The sequence below is a fragment of the Urtica dioica genome, chromosome 8 (assembly GCF_054948205.1).
Source record: "Urtica dioica subsp. dioica isolate 48M chromosome 8, U.dioica_male_clone48M_v1_H2, whole genome shotgun sequence".
NCBI classification, from domain to species: domain Eukaryota; kingdom Viridiplantae; phylum Streptophyta; class Magnoliopsida; order Rosales; family Urticaceae; genus Urtica; species Urtica dioica.
In genome coordinates this window covers 32,204,413-32,222,230 of record NC_142763.1, presented here as the reverse complement: position 1 = coordinate 32,222,230, position 17,818 = coordinate 32,204,413, and the positions used below count along the sequence as shown (strand labels likewise).

At 36.3% G+C, this 17,818-nt stretch overlaps 2 protein-coding genes across 4 annotated transcripts; both read right to left on the bottom strand.

The window, feature by feature from the left end:
* Positions 1-530: 530 nt before the first annotated feature.
* LOC149389258 (uncharacterized) lies at positions 531-4,373 on the bottom strand. The gene is made up of 5 exons (XM_089622589.1): positions 4,111-4,373; positions 3,164-3,277; positions 1,638-2,684; positions 669-1,331; positions 531-594 (listed from the first exon to the last, which is right to left on the bottom strand). The coding sequence occupies exons 1-5, from the start codon at positions 4,371-4,373 to the stop codon at positions 531-533; spliced, it is 2,151 nt and encodes a 716-aa protein (XP_089478715.1).
* Positions 4,374-6,864: 2,491 nt separating this feature from the next.
* LOC149389257 (cold-regulated protein 28) lies at positions 6,865-10,149 on the bottom strand. 3 transcript variants are annotated; one of them, XM_089621785.1, is made up of 5 exons: positions 9,785-10,149; positions 8,500-8,649; positions 8,136-8,406; positions 7,415-7,498; positions 6,865-7,276 (listed from the first exon to the last, which is right to left on the bottom strand). In XM_089621785.1, coding segments are annotated over exons 1-5 (648 nt in total). In that variant the 5' UTR covers positions 9,926-10,149; the 3' UTR covers positions 6,865-7,274. The 3 variants fall into 3 exon arrangements, with proteins under 3 accessions (XP_089477911.1, XP_089477909.1, XP_089477910.1); XM_089621783.1 differs by having other exon boundaries at positions 6,865-7,208; XM_089621784.1 differs by having other exon boundaries at positions 6,865-7,208; positions 8,500-8,646.
* Between the last annotated feature and the right edge of the window lie 7,669 nt (positions 10,150-17,818).

Sequence of the window (17,818 nt, the reverse complement as noted above, 5' to 3'; positions counted from 1 at the left end):
TTGTAATCTTAAAAAATTAAAAGATTAACATCATCGGGTTGGTTTGGTTCAACTCAATCTCATGATTATAAAAAACCAAACCAACCCGAAACAATTGCGGTTTGGGTTAGTTACAACCCAAATTGTATCAGATTTTAATGGGGCGGTTTAAAAATGAGTGCGATTTGGTTTGGATGATCGGGTTGTTCGGTTTGACGGCTTTCATGAGCACCCCTAATACTTGCCAAAGGGGAACATTCTTTTGTGTTGTCTCCACCACGCTAAGATGTTGGGATTTGTATGCCTCTTGGAGATGACCGTCGACAGGGGCGGAACTAGGAATTGAAGTTGAGGGTGGCCAAGAAAAAAAAATTATATAAATTAAATATCATAAAAAAATGTATCCTAATACATAATTTAATTAAAATAAAGAGCGTCTTGATTCCATATCACGAAAATCATCTATTATTGAATCTATGCTAAACATCTCAACAATTTCTTTCTCAATATTAATGAGCAAACAATCCGACAAAAAATCATCTTCCATCTTGTTACGAAGTGCAGTCTTCACTATCTTCATCGCTGAAAAAGAACGTTCGGTAGTAGCAGTAGAAACTGGAAGTGTGAGAATAAGAGTTATCACTTTATACACCAAAGGAAATATTTCCGATTTTCTTGTTTTCACCAACCATTGACATAGATCAGAAATCGTTGTCAATGATATGAAATCTGGAAGTTGTCGAACCTGATCAAAATGTTGAAGCTCCATATGCAACAATGTCATCTCATATTCCGCAAAATCTTCTGAGTAAAATTTCTGCACAAGTTTACATATATCATCACCTCTTAATGATGCGCGCATCTCTTTCGGATCTAAAGCTGAACTGAGAATCATCAACTCCACTGTATTATCATTAAATCTGCTATTCAATTCTTGCAGCTGAGAGTCTATCACTGTATAGAATATATCAGCTTTATAATAATGCTCCACTGTAATGTCACAAGCCATTCCCCTCCGTGCAACATGAAAAGCACTAAAATTAGGCACTTCTATATTGACACTTCCACAAAACGATCTCACTTTTTCAACCAAATTGCTCCACCCATCATCTCTAAGTTTCTGAAGGAGTGACTTAGTTGATGAAACAAGCTGCATTGCATTTAAAATATCTTGAGATTGAATCTGCAAAGCATTGCAAAGCATGCTAGTGATCTCTAGAATTTCTTTCATCAGATGCATAATGAAGACAAAGTAATAAGAAGTCATTGTCTCGTAAGCTGAACATGCTTCACCACGTTGGTTATGAGTAGTTCCATCATCAATGATGTTTAATAACACTTCACATGTTGCACTAAACATTTTAATCATACTAGAAATTGATTTAAAGTGAGAAGTCCAACGTGTATCACCCGGTCTTTGCAAAGAACCTATCTGGTTAAGGCCTTTCCCACTTTCAAGCTCCTCCATATTAAGCAAATAGGCAATATTTGAGGCATGAGCATCTTTAAGTTGATCGTTACGCTTACATGATGCACTCACAATATTGACAATAAAATTAAGCTTAGTAAAGAAAAAACTCACATGATAAATTTCCTTGGACGCCGCAACTAGTGATAATTGCAGGCGATGGGCAAAACAATGAACATAATAAGCATACGGGCATTGATTTGAAACTAAGGCTTGCAAACCATTCCATTCTCCACGCATGTTACTTGCACCATCATAACCTTGCCCTCGTATAGATTGCACATCAAGACCATAACGAGTGAGCATCGAGAAAATACCATCTTTCAAAGTCAATGCTTTAGTATCTTTGACATGAAGTAAACCAAAAAAGCGCTCTTTTATGCAACCATCCTTGCCAACAAATCTCAATACAAGTGACATTTGCTCCCTTTTAGATTCATCTCTAGCTTCGTCCACAATTATACAATACTTCGCACAATCAATCTCTTCCCGGATATACTTTTTTGCTTTACTTGCCAAGACATGTAATATTTGCTTTTGTATCTTCAGTGATGTATACGACGCGTTTCGTGGAGCTTTATCCAAAACGTTTGCTACATCATCATTTAAAGCTGCAGAATATCTCAACAATTCTAAAAAGTTTCCGCGATTTCTTGATGTGCTAGACTCATCATGACCTCTAAATGCGCATGCCTGGTATGCAAGCCACTTAGCTACTTCAATGGAGGTTTTAAGACGAAGTCTATTATCTATTATATCTTGAGATATAAAATTTCCAAACCTGTTTGGAATATGAGCAGACTGATTCAAGAGATCTGACAAGGCATGTTGTGCCTTTTGATGAGGAGAATTATGATCCTTTCCAACATGTGCCACCAGTGAACAATTTTTCCCTTCCACTTTACTCCACGTCCGAAACCCATTAACAGTGAATGCATTGGATCCTGATGGTCCATCTTCTTTATGAAATAAGAAGCACGGTAGACAAAATATAGCATCTATTGCAGGAGAATATTCCAACCATGGTGAAAAGCGGGTAAACATAGATGGCTGAAAACTTCGAGAATGTTTTTCACCTGATTTTGGATACATAGAAAGTATAGGCTGATATGGTCCATACTTAATATAAGCTCTTCGAACTTCGTCACGCTTATCGAGTGGATACTTCCATATTTGTGGTCGTAAACCTGGATCACGTTCTAATTTATCGATATCAAATTCGGCAACAACTTCAACTCTTTGTAATTTTGAAGCATGATCCTCAGACTGTAATTGACTATCTGAAGATGAAGATTCAATATTTTTTCTTTTGAAGAACGAATGAATTGTGGGTGTTTTCATCTGAAAAAAAATAATGAATTAAAAAAATATATATTGAATAAAAAATAATGAATTAGAAAAAATATATTGAATAAAAATAATATACACATGTACATATCCTCAAATTCGCTTGAAGCTAAGAGAAATAAAAAAAAAATTATGTCAGGATATGTAAAAGCAATTGCTTTGCGTGACTAATTTGTTCAAGTGAATTGCTTTGCGGGACTAATTATGTCAGGATATGTAAAATTATTGAGTACAATAGATGAATAGATAAAATAAAGTGAATTGCTTTACCTAGGTAGTGTACGTAAGTGAGTATTGACTTTTCTTTATTTTTTTACTCAAGCAATATAATATACAAAGAATTAAATGAGTAAAAGAAAAAAAAATTACCTTATTTGCGGGAGTTGTGTGGCAGGGAGAGCAAAGTGGCAGGGAGAGCTGTGTGGCAGGGAGAGCAGTGTGGCAGAGACCAGGCGGCAGACTTTAGAAGGCAGAGCAGTGTGGCTGTGACGCAGGAAGATTAAAAAAGAAATTTATTCTGAATAAAAAAACAATCAAAGAATAGGGTTTTTCTCATTTAAATAGCAACTGACTCCGACTTTTTGGTCTTTTTTACTATTATTAGTGTATTATAATTATTTTTTTATTTATATTTAACTTTTAACTAATTAAAAAATTATTAATTTCTGAAAAATGGGAGTGGCCCGGGCCACCCCCGTTGACTATGTGGGTCCGCCCCTGACCGTCGAAATGCATTTTCTTGGCCCACGTACCAATGAAGTATTCATTGAATGGTGGGCTAGGTTTGGGAGCCGTTGTGCTTCGATTAGTAAATCCTAAAAAAGTCATAAGAACCTTAAACTTTTGGGGAAATGTCCGAATTGAGACAAACCTAACCGTTTTTGAGAAGATTGATTATAATTACTAACATTACAAATATGTTATATAATAAAAGTTAGAATTAATTCCTTTTTTACCCCCTGGACTCGTACCTCGATTTCATTTCACCCCCTGGACTCGGGATTGTTGCAGAACTAATCTCAGAACTTAGACACGTGTTACAACTTGCCACTTCCGTCAGTATTTGGACGTTAAGTTTAACTTTTTGATGACGTGGCAATATTTTAAAGGGTATAAGAGTATTTTCTATTATTCTAAATACTTTTAATATTTAAATATTATTATCAGATTAAATAATTAAATATCTCTCTCTCTCTCTCTCTCTCTCTCTCTCTCTCTCTCTCTCTCTCTCTCTCTCTCTCTCTCTCTCTCTCTCTTCTTCTTTTCTTCACTGCATTTTTTTTCTTTTCTTCAATAATGAACAAAACTCATCAAACAATTCCCTCCTCGGTCCGGTGTCCTCGAGGTTCTGGACGATCCCGTGGCGGTCTCTCATGTCCCACCGGCAGAGGCGGTTGTCGTCGAGCCCCAGGAACGTCGAGCCAGCTGGGTCGAGCTGAGATCCTTTGCTGTCGTTGGCGATGTCTCTCGTGGAGATATTGGTCCCGTCCTTCTCGAACTTCCATTCCGTCACGATCTTCCTAGTCTCGATGTCAAGTTGTTGGGGTTTTCCTTCCGTGATGGGGCTCATGAGAAGCATGTTTGTCTCGGCCTTCATGAGCAGAGCCTTCTTCGGGGTCGAGTGGACGAGCTTCAGGCCCGCGCTGAAGCTTCCCCGATCGTAATCGACGAACACTCATTTGCCGTGGATCCAGTGGCTGAAGTTCTTGACCACCTGAACCCCCGAGTTTCCGACGAGGAAGCTGTTGTCCAGAGCTCCCAAGGCCAGGCTCTGAATCCATCCGCCGTTCGAACTGAAAGGGACGCCTACCGAGGAGGGACGCCGGAAACAGAGGAAAAGGGCACGGAAGATGAGAGATTTCACAAACAAGGTGAGAAATAATTTTTCCCCAAATTGGATTTTAATTTAGGGTTTCGAATTGGGGCTTTTCTCTTGAGTTGGAATCCGAGTTTTATGGTTGTGTTTTGATGGATTTCGATGATGATTCTGAGTTGTTTGATTGAATTGGTTTGTTCATTTTTGTCTCCTCTGTGTTGACCGCTTGTATGATGTTGAAATTTGGGGCTTTCGGATTTTTGTGATGTTTTTATGGATTCAGGTTGTTTTTTATTGTTGAGGTTGTGATTAAACTCGAATCGTTTGATGGGTTTTGTTCATTATTGAAGAAAATGCAGAGAAGAAAAGAAGAAGAAGAAGAAGAAGAAGAAGAGAGGGGAGAGAGAGAGAGAGAGAGAGAGAGAAATATTTAATTATTTAATCTGATTATAATATTTAATATTAAAAGTATTTAGAATAATAGAAAATACTCTTATACCCTTTAAAATATTGTCACGTCATCAAAAAGTTAAACTTAAAGTCCAAATACTGACGGAAATGGCAAGTTGTAACACGTGTCTAAGTTCTGAGATTAGTTCTGCAACAATCCCGAGTCCAGGAGGTGAAATGAAATCCAGGTACGAGTCCAGGGGTAAAAAAGAATTAATCCTAAAAGTAATGATTAAAACTAAAAAACTTATAATCATAACTTCATAAAACTTTAGAAATTGAGAGGCTTTTAGAGAGATTGAAGAGGATTTGAGAGGTACTAAAGAGGTTGGAGATTGATTTTTGAAGAAGAGTGGATGTATTAAGTAGATGTATTTATGAGAAAAATTGTTGAGGGTAACATGTAGGGTATTGTAGTTTAATAGCCAACAAAAATATTCATGTTTTGGAAATAGCCAACATTTGCAAACTTTTGGAAAAAATAGTCAAACAGCCTATGTGTCATAAGTGATAACTAATAAAAATTACTTTTATGACCTTAGTTTTTTAAATTCGTCACTTTCTCTCTCTAGTTTTGAATTCGTCACTTTCTCTCTTCTACTTTTTTCATGCATTTTTTTTCTTCATAAAAACTTCAAAAAATCATATCTATCTCATATGAACTCGAAATTGAGTGATTTCAAAACCTACGGATTCGTAGCGCCGAGATCTTCAAAAATAGATCCATTGTGTTTTGTTTACGTATGTTTGTAATGAATTTTCCAGAAATATTCAATAAATTTCCATTTATTTTCGGATGATTTCCGAAAATTTTCAGTTATTTCCATATCTAAGGCAGTAACGTGATTTTTCTACATATATGACATTAAAAAATATTTTTCATCCAACACAATGTATCTATTTTTGAAGGTCTCGCCGCCACGAATCCGTAGGATTTGGAATCACTCAATCTCGAGTTCATATGAGATAGATATGGATTTTTGAAGTTTGGATGAAAAAAAAAAATAATTTGAAAAAAAAGTAGGAGAGAGAGTGACGAATTCAAAGCCAAAAGAGAGAGAAAGTGATGAACCTATAGAAAAACAACTAAACTAATTACATGACACTTTTGAAATTTTAACTCATTAATCACAGTGTCACCTCATACATTTGGCTATTTTCCCATAACTTTCTAAATGTTGGCTAAATCCCAAACGTTAAGATTAAGATGACTTAATTAGTTATAAATTTAGAAAATATATATATATATATATATATATATATATATATATATATATATTTGTAAAATTAGGACCCTCAATTACTCTATTTTTGGGGCTGTTTGATTTCTAATGGATTATTTACGAAGCTGGAATATAACCGAAATGGAACTGAACTGTTGATTCCGTTGGATTCCCGTTCCAAAACAAAAATGGAAAGAAATTGTAAGTTCAACCAAGAACAATTGCAACTGTGGCTGTGAGACCGGGGACAAAGAGAAGAGTGAGATTCTTGAATTTATGATTGAACGGAGGGAGTATAGCTGTCTTGGTTATTTCAACGCGCATAGTTTTCGGAACCAAGTCATTTTATGTCAATAATGAAAAAAAAAAAAAAAAAAAAAAAAGTAGTCTTGTCATTATCTCAGTAGCTTGTGGCATTCATGATCCAGAAGCGCAACCATGGGTCGGTAAATTTGAAACTAATCACATTTTTTTTTTTTTTTTGTGATTAATCATGATAGGATTCACAATTTAAAATGACAAATATTACACAAGGTCGGTCAGGAACATAGAAACCAGATTTTCTTTTCTTCATCGACAACTTTCTAGATAGAAAACGAATCTGATTCTTAAGCTGTTCAGAGGTATTGCTTTCAAGTCCAAAATTACATTTCAGTAACAAAAAACAAAAAATCAAGAAACGAAAAGCAAAGACTTATCAATTCTTCAAACCACAGTGATAAGATCAATTGCAACCCCAGTTATATAGCTTTCATACATATATTTATATATATACAAGCTTCTTTTTTTCCAAAATGAACTTGCATGAAAGTTGATCATAAGCAGATTTCATCCCAGAATTTCGCTTCCTCGTAAAATCTTTGCCTCGACTCTTGGCGATCATAAGTGATGATTTGACACATGAACCTTCAACAGTCGGCTTGAACTAAAAAAAATTAAAAAAATTGTATGAAGTGGATTTCTCGGCAGGTACACTGGCGTCCTTGTACTTCTCTGTTAGAGAGTAACAATTGGAAAAAGGATGAGAAAAAGTAAAAGATTTGTCTCAACCATGTAATTATATATTGCTAAAAGTAATAAGGATTTGGGCTAATATAACTACGTGACCCACTATGATATTCCATTACTTACAAGCTGTCTTCAACCTTTTTGCAATAGATTTGTGGCTCAACTTTCCTAGGCAGATATCGTCGTCAAAATTCTGACCAGAAGCTTCTGAAACCAGACATAACGCGGCATGAATAACTTGAGCCAAGTCTTATACGGTCACTATTCAAAATTGCTGATCAAATTTTACTCTCTGACCAAACAAAGTAAATTACATCGCGGTAGCAGAACCAAGATCATAGATAAAGCTACTACCAAAACAAAGACCATATCTTTTAATCCCTCAGGCATATCACTACTGTAGTTTTTTCAGTTTAGTACATCAAAGTATTGTCTTGTTATGACTCAAATTAAAGAGAAAAGGAATACTAATTGAAAAGTAAAACTGCTCAATTCTCAAACAGCAAAACGAACACACATGGGAATATTTTGAAGAAAAGCTAGAGTTGCAGGAAAATTCGGTATAAATATAATTACTTCTAAAATCATATTAGAATTAAGGCTCTCTGATAATGAGAAGTAATTGTAAACAGAAGATTTTTCAAAATTACAGAAATGGAATGCGGAAATCGGGATGTGAAATGAAAGGATGAACGTAATATGCATCCTTTTGACTGCAATAAACCAATACTTATCCACCATGAAAGCCTCCAAATGCAGAGATATAAAAACCCCGCACGTATGTTAACCAAACATTGAATTAGCTATCAAACGATCTTCAGAAAAAGCAGAATCGAGAAGTTACCTTCAGTGCTGCAAACTAAATCCCGATGGTTCAAGCTTCTTGTTGATTCATACAAGCGTTTTAGCTTCCCTCTGAAGTGGCTTCCACTATTTCTGACTGAAGTATGTTCTTGAGCATCAGGAGAAACCACAGAATGGCATTTACTTGTATTCGAACGATGCGGAAACCGAAGGCTCTCAAAAGCTGCACGAGAATCGGCTGTGCTGTCTGACACAGTTTCACTCGTCCCACAGTTGATTTTCTTTTGGCGCTCATCTCCAAGCCTCGTTAACTGAAATATATAACACGGTAAGCAACAATTTAAAGTGATCACCAAGGCAAAAAAAAACATTAATTGAGGAGGGGCATAAAACAATTGATATACCTTATCGGAAGAAAAAGGCGTCGGAGAGTTCATTTTCATGGCCATACCACCAGCGTGCATCGAATGGTATAACTGTTGTACAAATGATGCTTCCAAAGAATCAAGATACATTCTATGTTTCTCATTTGTCCACTCTGTAGATTTACCCTGCTAAGTGAAACCAACAAAAACAGAGTATCAACAAAATGAAACGAAAACCAGGCTATGTCATCTCAAATTGATCCCATTAGAAGAATTTAGCTTTATACCCTAGCTGCAATTTTATTAGACTAGCATAAGAATAAGACGACTAAGGAAAACCAAAATCCATAGATCTTAATTAACTTTCTACTATGCACATAAATTACGAATCTTGTACTTTCTCATTCTCTCTTCTCCTTATAACTCCGCAAGCATGTAAGCATGTTATTGTATCTAAATTTTCTCAAAGCCAGCAACAAGGTGCTCTTTGTCATGTTTTTATCTTTCTATTGAAGTTCATCACATGATCCAGGTAAGAAAAAAATTCCAACAGTTCCGCAATCAGAAATGCGTTTGAATTTTACACCTCTAAAAACTATTAACGTTTAAGTCTGAAAATGGTAAGGATGAAGATCCAAAATCTTATTTGTTATTTTTTTCCGTTCTCAGTTCCAATAATTTCGAAATTTCCGATGAAGTAAAACAGGATAATCAGCAAATCTCAAAAAGATAATTCGAAAAGCACAAATAAGATATAATACTACAGAAAAAATCAACCATGTCATTAAATCTCAAAATTTCACTGCATATCTCAAATTCAATATTGTCGGAAACAGTCTGTATCTCCGATTACCTTCAGCAACGAACTTCTCGATTCGTTAAATTTTGAGACAAAATTATATAAAGTAAAAAAAAATCGGAAGAAAATAAGAGTGCGATTTGGTTTGGTTACAACCCAAACTTCATCGGGTTTTAATAGGACGGCGTAAAAAAGAGTGCGGTTTGGTTTGTATGATGAGTTCTTCGATTTGGCTGTTTTCATGAACACCCCTAATTTTTATGCAAAAGAAAACATAGTATGCTCAAAATTACAGAAATAAAAACAAAAATATCAAAGCATAAAACACAGCAGACCTAATAACCTTTGGAAAAACCTTTATCCGAGAAAGCCAAACAAAAAAACGAAACAAAACTTCATTTCTCTTTCAGAGCATTAAGAAAGCAAAAATCATCAAGCGTTAAGGACTAAATAAAAAAGAAAAAAAATTGAAGCCTAGAATTTCTCAAATAAGACATGATCCAAAAAGAAAAGATGAAAATTCACCACTAGAACGCCGTTATCGCATCGGAGCCACCGATCACTGGAGGTGTCAAGAGTAATGGCTGACTCGCCCGAGTTGGTCCGATTTAACTCGCATCCGGAACAGCCCGCCGGCTGGGCGGCGAGATCCACTGACGACGGCATCGGAATATTCTCTGTGACGATTCCTCTCTTCTCTCTCCCAGATTCCAAATATCTAACAACGATGAACAAAAGCTCTTTCGTTCTTTCTTTATTTCCTTTTTCCTTCTTTGGCGTGTTTGTTTCGTGTGATAAAAAAAAATAATGTCCGAGAATTGAGCAGAGAACGAAAAACCCTCCGAGAGAAATAAAGAGAGAAAAAGCGGGTGTTTTTGGTGTTGTTCTTTACCCCCAATTAAGGCTCCACTTGGCATCGCTTTTTACACGTGTCTGTTTCATCAGATATTTTGCCATGTCAGCAGCGATAAATATCTTGGGCCGCAAAGCAGATATTTTTTGCTTCCTCGGCGGTTCGACCGACCCAAAAGTCACGCTTTTTTCCTTCTATCTCACACTTTTACTTTTTTCTATTTATTTTAATTAATTAAATTTTTTTTTTAAGGTGTGGATAAAAATTTAGTTTTTAGTCGTTAGATCTTTTTATTCGGTGGCGTAGAATTGAATGCGATTTGGAGTTGACCATGACATATTCCCTGATCACCACGCGCGCTATGCTACAATTGAATATGCCGAAGATATTTCGAAGATTTTATATAACTTAATTTATGTGTAATTTCAATATTTTTTTATATATTTATTTTTTTCATTTATAAATGTTTATTATTAAATTTTAAGTAATTCAAAATTATTCATTTTGTCTAAAATTTAACAAATTTTAACGTATTTGACAACAACAAAATTCAAAGACAAAACCCGGACTTTGTCATATCGGGGATAGACAAGACCTCATTACAATGGCCTCGTCCTTAACTATTTGTGGTGGAGCTCAGCGCTCGTTTGATAGATGTCGATCTTTAGGCTCAAACTCCGGCGTCTCTCGAGTTCCTTTGCAATCGAAAGAGAGAGGTGGAGAGAGGTCCGTCAAAAAAAAATATTTACGACTCATTTGCCAAATTTTGATCTCCACAACATCAACCACCGAATTGTCACTCACAGGTCATCGTCGAAGAAGAAGAAGAGTCTTGTATTCTAGAGTTTCGCTTCTTCAATCTTCTTTGGGTTTTGATTCTAGGTTTATTCTTCTAAAAAACTACAAATTGTCAATTCTCTTTCTTCTTCCATCTTTTCCATCTCTATGTCAAAGTAACCATATTTATTTTAGTAAGAATCACGTTTGTTTTTGTTTTATGAATGTGAGTATAGCATACGATGTCACATTTGTTTAATTAGAGTGTAATCACGCGTTCTTTTAATTATGTTTGTGAGATCAGTTCTTTGTGTACTATTGAACCCTATTTCACCATATTCTAGCTGCAGAATATGTGGGCTCTAAGTGGTCTTTTATTTTTTTATTTTTGTTTGTGTATTTGTTACTTTAATTCTTGAATTTTTGTTAGGTGTACAATGACCCATTATTAGAGTCCATGTTGGTTCTCTTGGTTTTTGTTTAATTTTATTTATTTATTATACTTTCCTTTGTTGCTCGTCTTGTTTTCTATGGCGAAAGCGTCGGAGAATCCTTCTCTACGACAGTTAAAAATAGTTATGCCAGCTTTCGAAAGATATCGGAAATGACATGTGAAGAAGAAAAAGAAGAAGAAATAAAATATGAATTTATGATTTTACTTTTAATTTTTAACTCACGTGAGCGTCACACAACTATTTTCTAGTAAGTTTTAGACGAAATGACTAATTTTAATACAAGTTAAAATTTTATATTAAATACTTGTTTCCTAAAAAAAAAATGTAAGCGTTTGTAATGAAACAAAATAAAAAATTGAGGCACTTTGTGACACGAGCAAGAGTTTAATTTTTTTTTTTTTTTTTTTTGTATGTAATTTATTCTTAATTTAATAGCTTACAAAATTACGATTGTGGGTAACACATATTATTATTTTTTCTGGTACTGTTAATATGAATATATGATTATAAAATATTGCTAATAAATCGATATATCATGCAATTAAGTTTACAAATACGCCAGCTACAAATTAAAAAATATAATAATAAAATAATAAAAGTATTTTTTTTTTACACAAAGTGACGATCAAGATCATCTTGATAGTATAAAATATATCAAGAGGATCTTGTTCGTCATTTAAATCAATACTAATCATTCCAGATTTTATAAAGTAAAATAATTTGTTTATGATTGATTAATAAAATAAAATATATTATTATTGATTTACATGTAGAACAGGATCATCTTGATATTTTAAAATTCTATAAAACAAAGAGTGGGATGATTTGTAAAATATGTAAACTTAAGATATTTTTTTTGCAAAAATTAAATATGGTTAGGTTAACTACATAATATTTGCTGTTTGAAATTCAAAACTAATGTGATCTAAAAAAAAAAACAGAAAAATTAATGTAACTTAGATTTTCCTTTTTTTATGTGGTAATATTGATTAATAAGATATATTATTACAGTGCAAGTGTAAGTGATATTAGTGACTAATATTACATTATTTAATACATGTACATTATGAAACATGATAAATCATCCACTTATAAGAGTATATGCATTTTTATAACCCAAAAAGCTCGAAACTATGGCCATGTTTGGTATTTCTCTCAAAAACAGTTTTTGAGTGGAAAAAATTGAAAACAAAAATTGAAAACATGTTTGGTTTAAGTTTTTAGAAAAAAAATTTCAAAAAATTGTGAAGTTGTTTTGTAAAAGAGTAAAGAAAACCGAAAACAAATAAAATGTATTTTTGAAAAAAAAAAAAAAAAAAAAAATTATCTTCTCTCCTCCTTCTCCTCATCTTCTCTTTTCATTTTTTCAAAAACAAAAATAAAAAATATACCAAACACTTTTTTCAGTTTTTTCAATTTCTCAAAAACAAAAATGAAAACTGTATCAAACAGCTTTTTAAAAACAACTGCAAAATCATTTTTCAATACAACTACAAAAATTAAAAAATAAAAAACAAAAACTTTTTGAGTTAACTATCAAACACAACCATGATTTCTCTGTCGAAATATGCATGAGATTAATACTAAACCAACCAGCTACCTCGATATTCCCAACTTTAAAATCCATAACATTTGGCTGAGCGCGTGAGTACAAACGACAACGAACACTACCTAGCGGCGCGTCAAAATGGATAATGGAAAACCCAATTCATTCTCACTACAAAAAAAAAACGGTATATACTGACAGAAATGATAGAAACACGCAACGTGACGGAATAGACTTGTAGTGCGGCAGGGAAAGATAATTTACATCGGGGATCGAGCTTCGAGTGGTTGGTAAATGGCAAAAATCAGAACAACGTGATTTGAGATATTTAAATAATCAGCTTATTAAATCCGACTTTGACGTAATTCGATATATATTCTTTAAGATTATGCCATGTGATTTTGATTGGAATCCATGATAACTAAGACGGTGGTTAGTTTATGATTTGTTTATATTATTTTTTGAATCAGCCAGCTAACAAAGGGGCAATTCAATATTTTAAAAAGTACTGAAAATATCTTAGCTGGATTTTGAAGTTTCATTGCTTGGCTGCTTTCGCCAAATTGCTGAGACTTAGGATTTGATAGGTTACTAATAGATATTTTAGATGCCTGTTTTGAAATTAGTATTTAGTATTTTTAGTACTAGCCGTCGATAAAAAAAAAATAAGGAAAAAAATTAATTACACTTTTACTCTTTGTAATATGAAAGCAATAACACATTAAATTAGTTACACTTAATTTGCCCCAATCGAATTCATTTATATATATTTTGCAAGATAAGAAAGTTGACCTTATTCAGAAATTCACATGCCAAACACATGCTAATTTAATTGATGATTTGGTAAAAAATACAGGGAATGACCAAATTTTTCAAAAACTAATAAGCCTAAAAGGAAAAAAAAAAAAAAAAAAAAGGATTTAAAAGAGCTAATAGCAGTAATCCAAAGTCATACTTACATACTTTTTGTTGGAATAAAGTTAATAAATTTTATTTATTAACATGTGGATGGCTGATTTTGTTTGCCAAAATCGGACCTAAGTTGAATGAGAAATTGACGAACTGGGTCGAGCTGGACGAAGTGACGAAGTCATTCAGCTCGACTAGATAGGTCGAGTTGGACGAAGTGACGAAGTCATTTTAGCTCGACCGGGCGAGCTCGACTAGCGAGGTCGAACTGAACCAGCTCGACTGGACGAGGTCGAACTGGATCAGCTCGACTAGGAGAGGTCGAACTGAACCAGCTCGACTGGACGAGGTCGAACTGGACTAGCTCGACTAGGCGAGGTCGAGCTGAACGCACTGACGAAGTCATTCCAGCTCGACAGTGCGAGGCCAACGTACTTGAAGTGACAACGTTATTCCAGTTCGACAGGACGAGCTCGACTTGGGCGAGCTCGACCAGGCGAACTGGACAAGCTCGACTTGGGCGAGCTCGACCAGGCGAACTGGACGAGCTTGACTGGGGGCGAGCTCGACCAGGCGAACTGGATGAGCTCGACCAGACGAAATGGTGACGAGGTCATTCTAGGTCGGACGAGCTCGACCGGACGAGCTCGACCGGACGAAGGGACGAATTAAAGCCTACGGTTTTGAGCTTTAAGTGCGCATTATGGCTGTGTTATAATGCCATTAATGCTGAAAAACGTTGGACGCTCTGCATGGTTTGAAACGGTGTATTTACCGGGTGTAATAACATGCGTTAATGCCTTTATGGCTGGACGTTTTTTTTAAGTTTCAAACCTCACAGCCTTGGCCCTATATAAAGAGGCTTCAACACTCATTCAGGATATAGAGAGAATTCGCAATCCATTTTTCCCCACTGTTCCCGAGCCCCTTCTTTCCCAGAAATATTCTTGTCTTGGTGATAGTTTCTCACAAGTTCCAGTTCGCCGAAGCCGAGTTTTGTGGTGCATTGCTCGTCTTGAAGTCGTTGTATCCTGGGAGGCTTTCGCTCACGAAATCCAGCACCTGTGGGAGGGTGATAAAAAGCTTCAAGGAAACCGTCGAACGGGTCTCGACTCTTTCTTTGCCATTTTCCTGCTGTTTTCTTCTCCGGTTGATTTTCTTATATTTTTCCTTGTAACTGTCTTATATTTCCTATCAATATTATTTGTAATATTGCTAACAATCTTGAAGCTTTTTAACCTTTTAGACATGTTGCAAGTTAAGGGAAAATAAGTGATATTTTTCATTTATTTTCCGGATTGTTTTGAAGATTACTGACGTGTGGATTTCTTTTGTAGAAAATTATGTCTAACCCTAACGACACGACGAATGTGACTGGTGATGGGAGCCTCACCGAGAACCCCTCCTTGGTGAACACCCCGGCCCACTTGATTAACATCGGCCAAATCCCTGTGACTTTGGGACAAGGCTCGATGGCGGCTACGGTCGGGAACGGACCTGCGGGTCTCGTTCAACCGATGGCTGGTTTGGGACTAGATGGTCCAACCATGAGTGTGGCTCGAGGGTCTCCCACGGTGATGCCGGCCGAGAGGCCTGGGAAGTTTGACAGGCTCAACTTCAAACGTTGGCAACAAAAGATGGTTTTCTTTTTTACAACCATCGGACTTGCACGGTTCTTGACCGAAGATCCTCCGGCCACTCCTCGAGAGGGTGAAGCCGACCCACAAATGCTTTGGGCCTATGTGGGGTGGAACGAATCCGACTATTTATGTCGAAACCACGTGTTAAATTGTCTCGCCGACTCTTTATACAACGTGTATAGCTCTAAAGTCTCTTCTAAAGAGCTATGGGATTCGTTGGATCGCAAGTACAAAACCGAGGATGCGGGCTCTAAGAAGTATATTGTGGGTCGCTTCCTCGAGTACAAAATGGTGGACACGAAGACCGTGGTGAGTCAAGTCCAAGAGCTTCAACTCATTTTTCATGAGGTTCAAGCCGAGGGAATGACCATTAGCGAGTCTTTCCAAGTTACCTCCGTGATAGAGAAGTTGCCACCGGGGTGGAAGGAGTTCAAGAACTACCTCAAGCACAAGCGAAATGAGATGAGTCTTGAGGACTTGGTTGTTCGCCTCCGAATCGAGGAAGACAACCGAGGATCCGATAGGAGACTAAGGACCGTCTCCGAGCGAGCTAACGTCGTCGAACATGGCGAGAACTCGAAGGGGAAGAAGCACGCCCACAAGCTTGGAGTCAAGAGTGGGACGTTCAAGAAGAAGGGCCAACAAAAGATTGTTGGTAAATGCTACAATTGCAACAAGGTCAGTCACCGAGATGTCGATTGTAGAAAGCCGAAGAAGAACAAGGAGCCCAATGTTGTGGAGGATGATAATGACCTCCTCGTCGCTGTGGTCTCCGAGGTCAACATGGTTGACTCTAACCCGAAGGAGTGGTGGCTGGATACTGGAGCAACCCGCCACATCTGCGCTGACAAGAACTCCTTCTCCACCCTTGGGCTGCTAGGAGATGGAGAGAAGTAGTTCATGGGCAACTCTGCCACCTCTGAAGTCAAGGGGGAAGGTGAAGTCTTCTTGAAGATGACCTCTGGGAAGGAATTGAAGCTCACCAAAGTGCTCTACGTGCCTGATATGCGGAAGAATCTTATTTCTGGGACTGTGCTGGATAACCATGGGTTTAGGATGGTTTTAGAGTCTCAAAAGCTTGTATTGTCTAAGAATGGCATGTATGTGGGCAAGGGCTATGTCAAGAATGGCATGGTCAAAATGAATGTAATGGCCATCAAGGCAAAAGATATGAATAAAGCTTCTTCTTCCGCGTATATGATTGAATCGTCTAATTTATGGCATGGTAGACTAGGTCATGTAAATTATGACACACTGAGAAAGTTGATTAATTTGGAATGTATTCCAAAGTTTAATATTGACTCAAATCATAAATGTGAAATTTGTGTTGAAGCAAAACTCACAAGAACATCATTTCATAGTGTTGAAAGAAGTAATGAATCTCTCAACTTAATCCATACCGATATATGTGATTTAAAGTTCATGCCCACGAGAGGTGGTAATAAATATTTTGTGACTTTTATTGATGATTGTACAAAATATTGTTACGTATATTTGCTTAAAAGCAAAGATGAAGCAATTGAGAAATTTGTTGTATACAAATTGGAAGTTGAGAATCAACTTAATAAGAAGATTAAGAAAGTGCGAAGTGATCGAGGAGGTGAATATGTTGAACCTTTTGGTGCCTTGTGTGCACAACATGGTATTATTCACGAAGTCACTCCACCTTATTCTCCTCAATCAAACGGCGTGGCCGAACGTAAGAATCGCACTCTCAAGGAGATGATGAATGCGATGTTGTAAAGTTCTGGGTTACCCCAAGAAATGTGGGGGGAAGCGATCTTGTCTGCAAATTATCTTCTGAACAAGATACCCCGAAAGAAGGAGGATAAGTCTCCGTATGAGCTATTTATAGGAAAGAAACCTTCCTATAAATACTTGCGAATGTGGGGGTGCTTGGCCAAAGTAATGGCTCCCGCCCCTAAGAAAATGAAGATAAGACCAAAAACTGTAGATTGTATCTTCATTGGGTATGCACACCATAGTAATGCATATAGATTCCTTGTGTATGACTCGAAAAACCCCGATATACACAATGATTCGATTATGGAATCTAAAAATGCTTCGTTCTTTGAACATGTATTTCCTTATAAGTCTAAGGAAGATGAACCGAGCTCATCAAACCATTCTCTTGAGGATATTGAGGAAATAACTCAAGGTAATGATGAAGAGTCCGACGAAGAGATAGAGTCTGAGGGACTTATACGAAGCAAGCGAGCGAGGGTAGAAAAATCATTTGGTTCTGATTTTTTCACCTGTATGCTGGAGGCTCCACCTCTAAATTATAAAGAGGCTGTGAACTCTGTTGAGGGTCACTTATGGAAAGAAGCCATAAGAAGTGAAATAGACTCTATCATGCAAAACCACACTTGGGAGTTG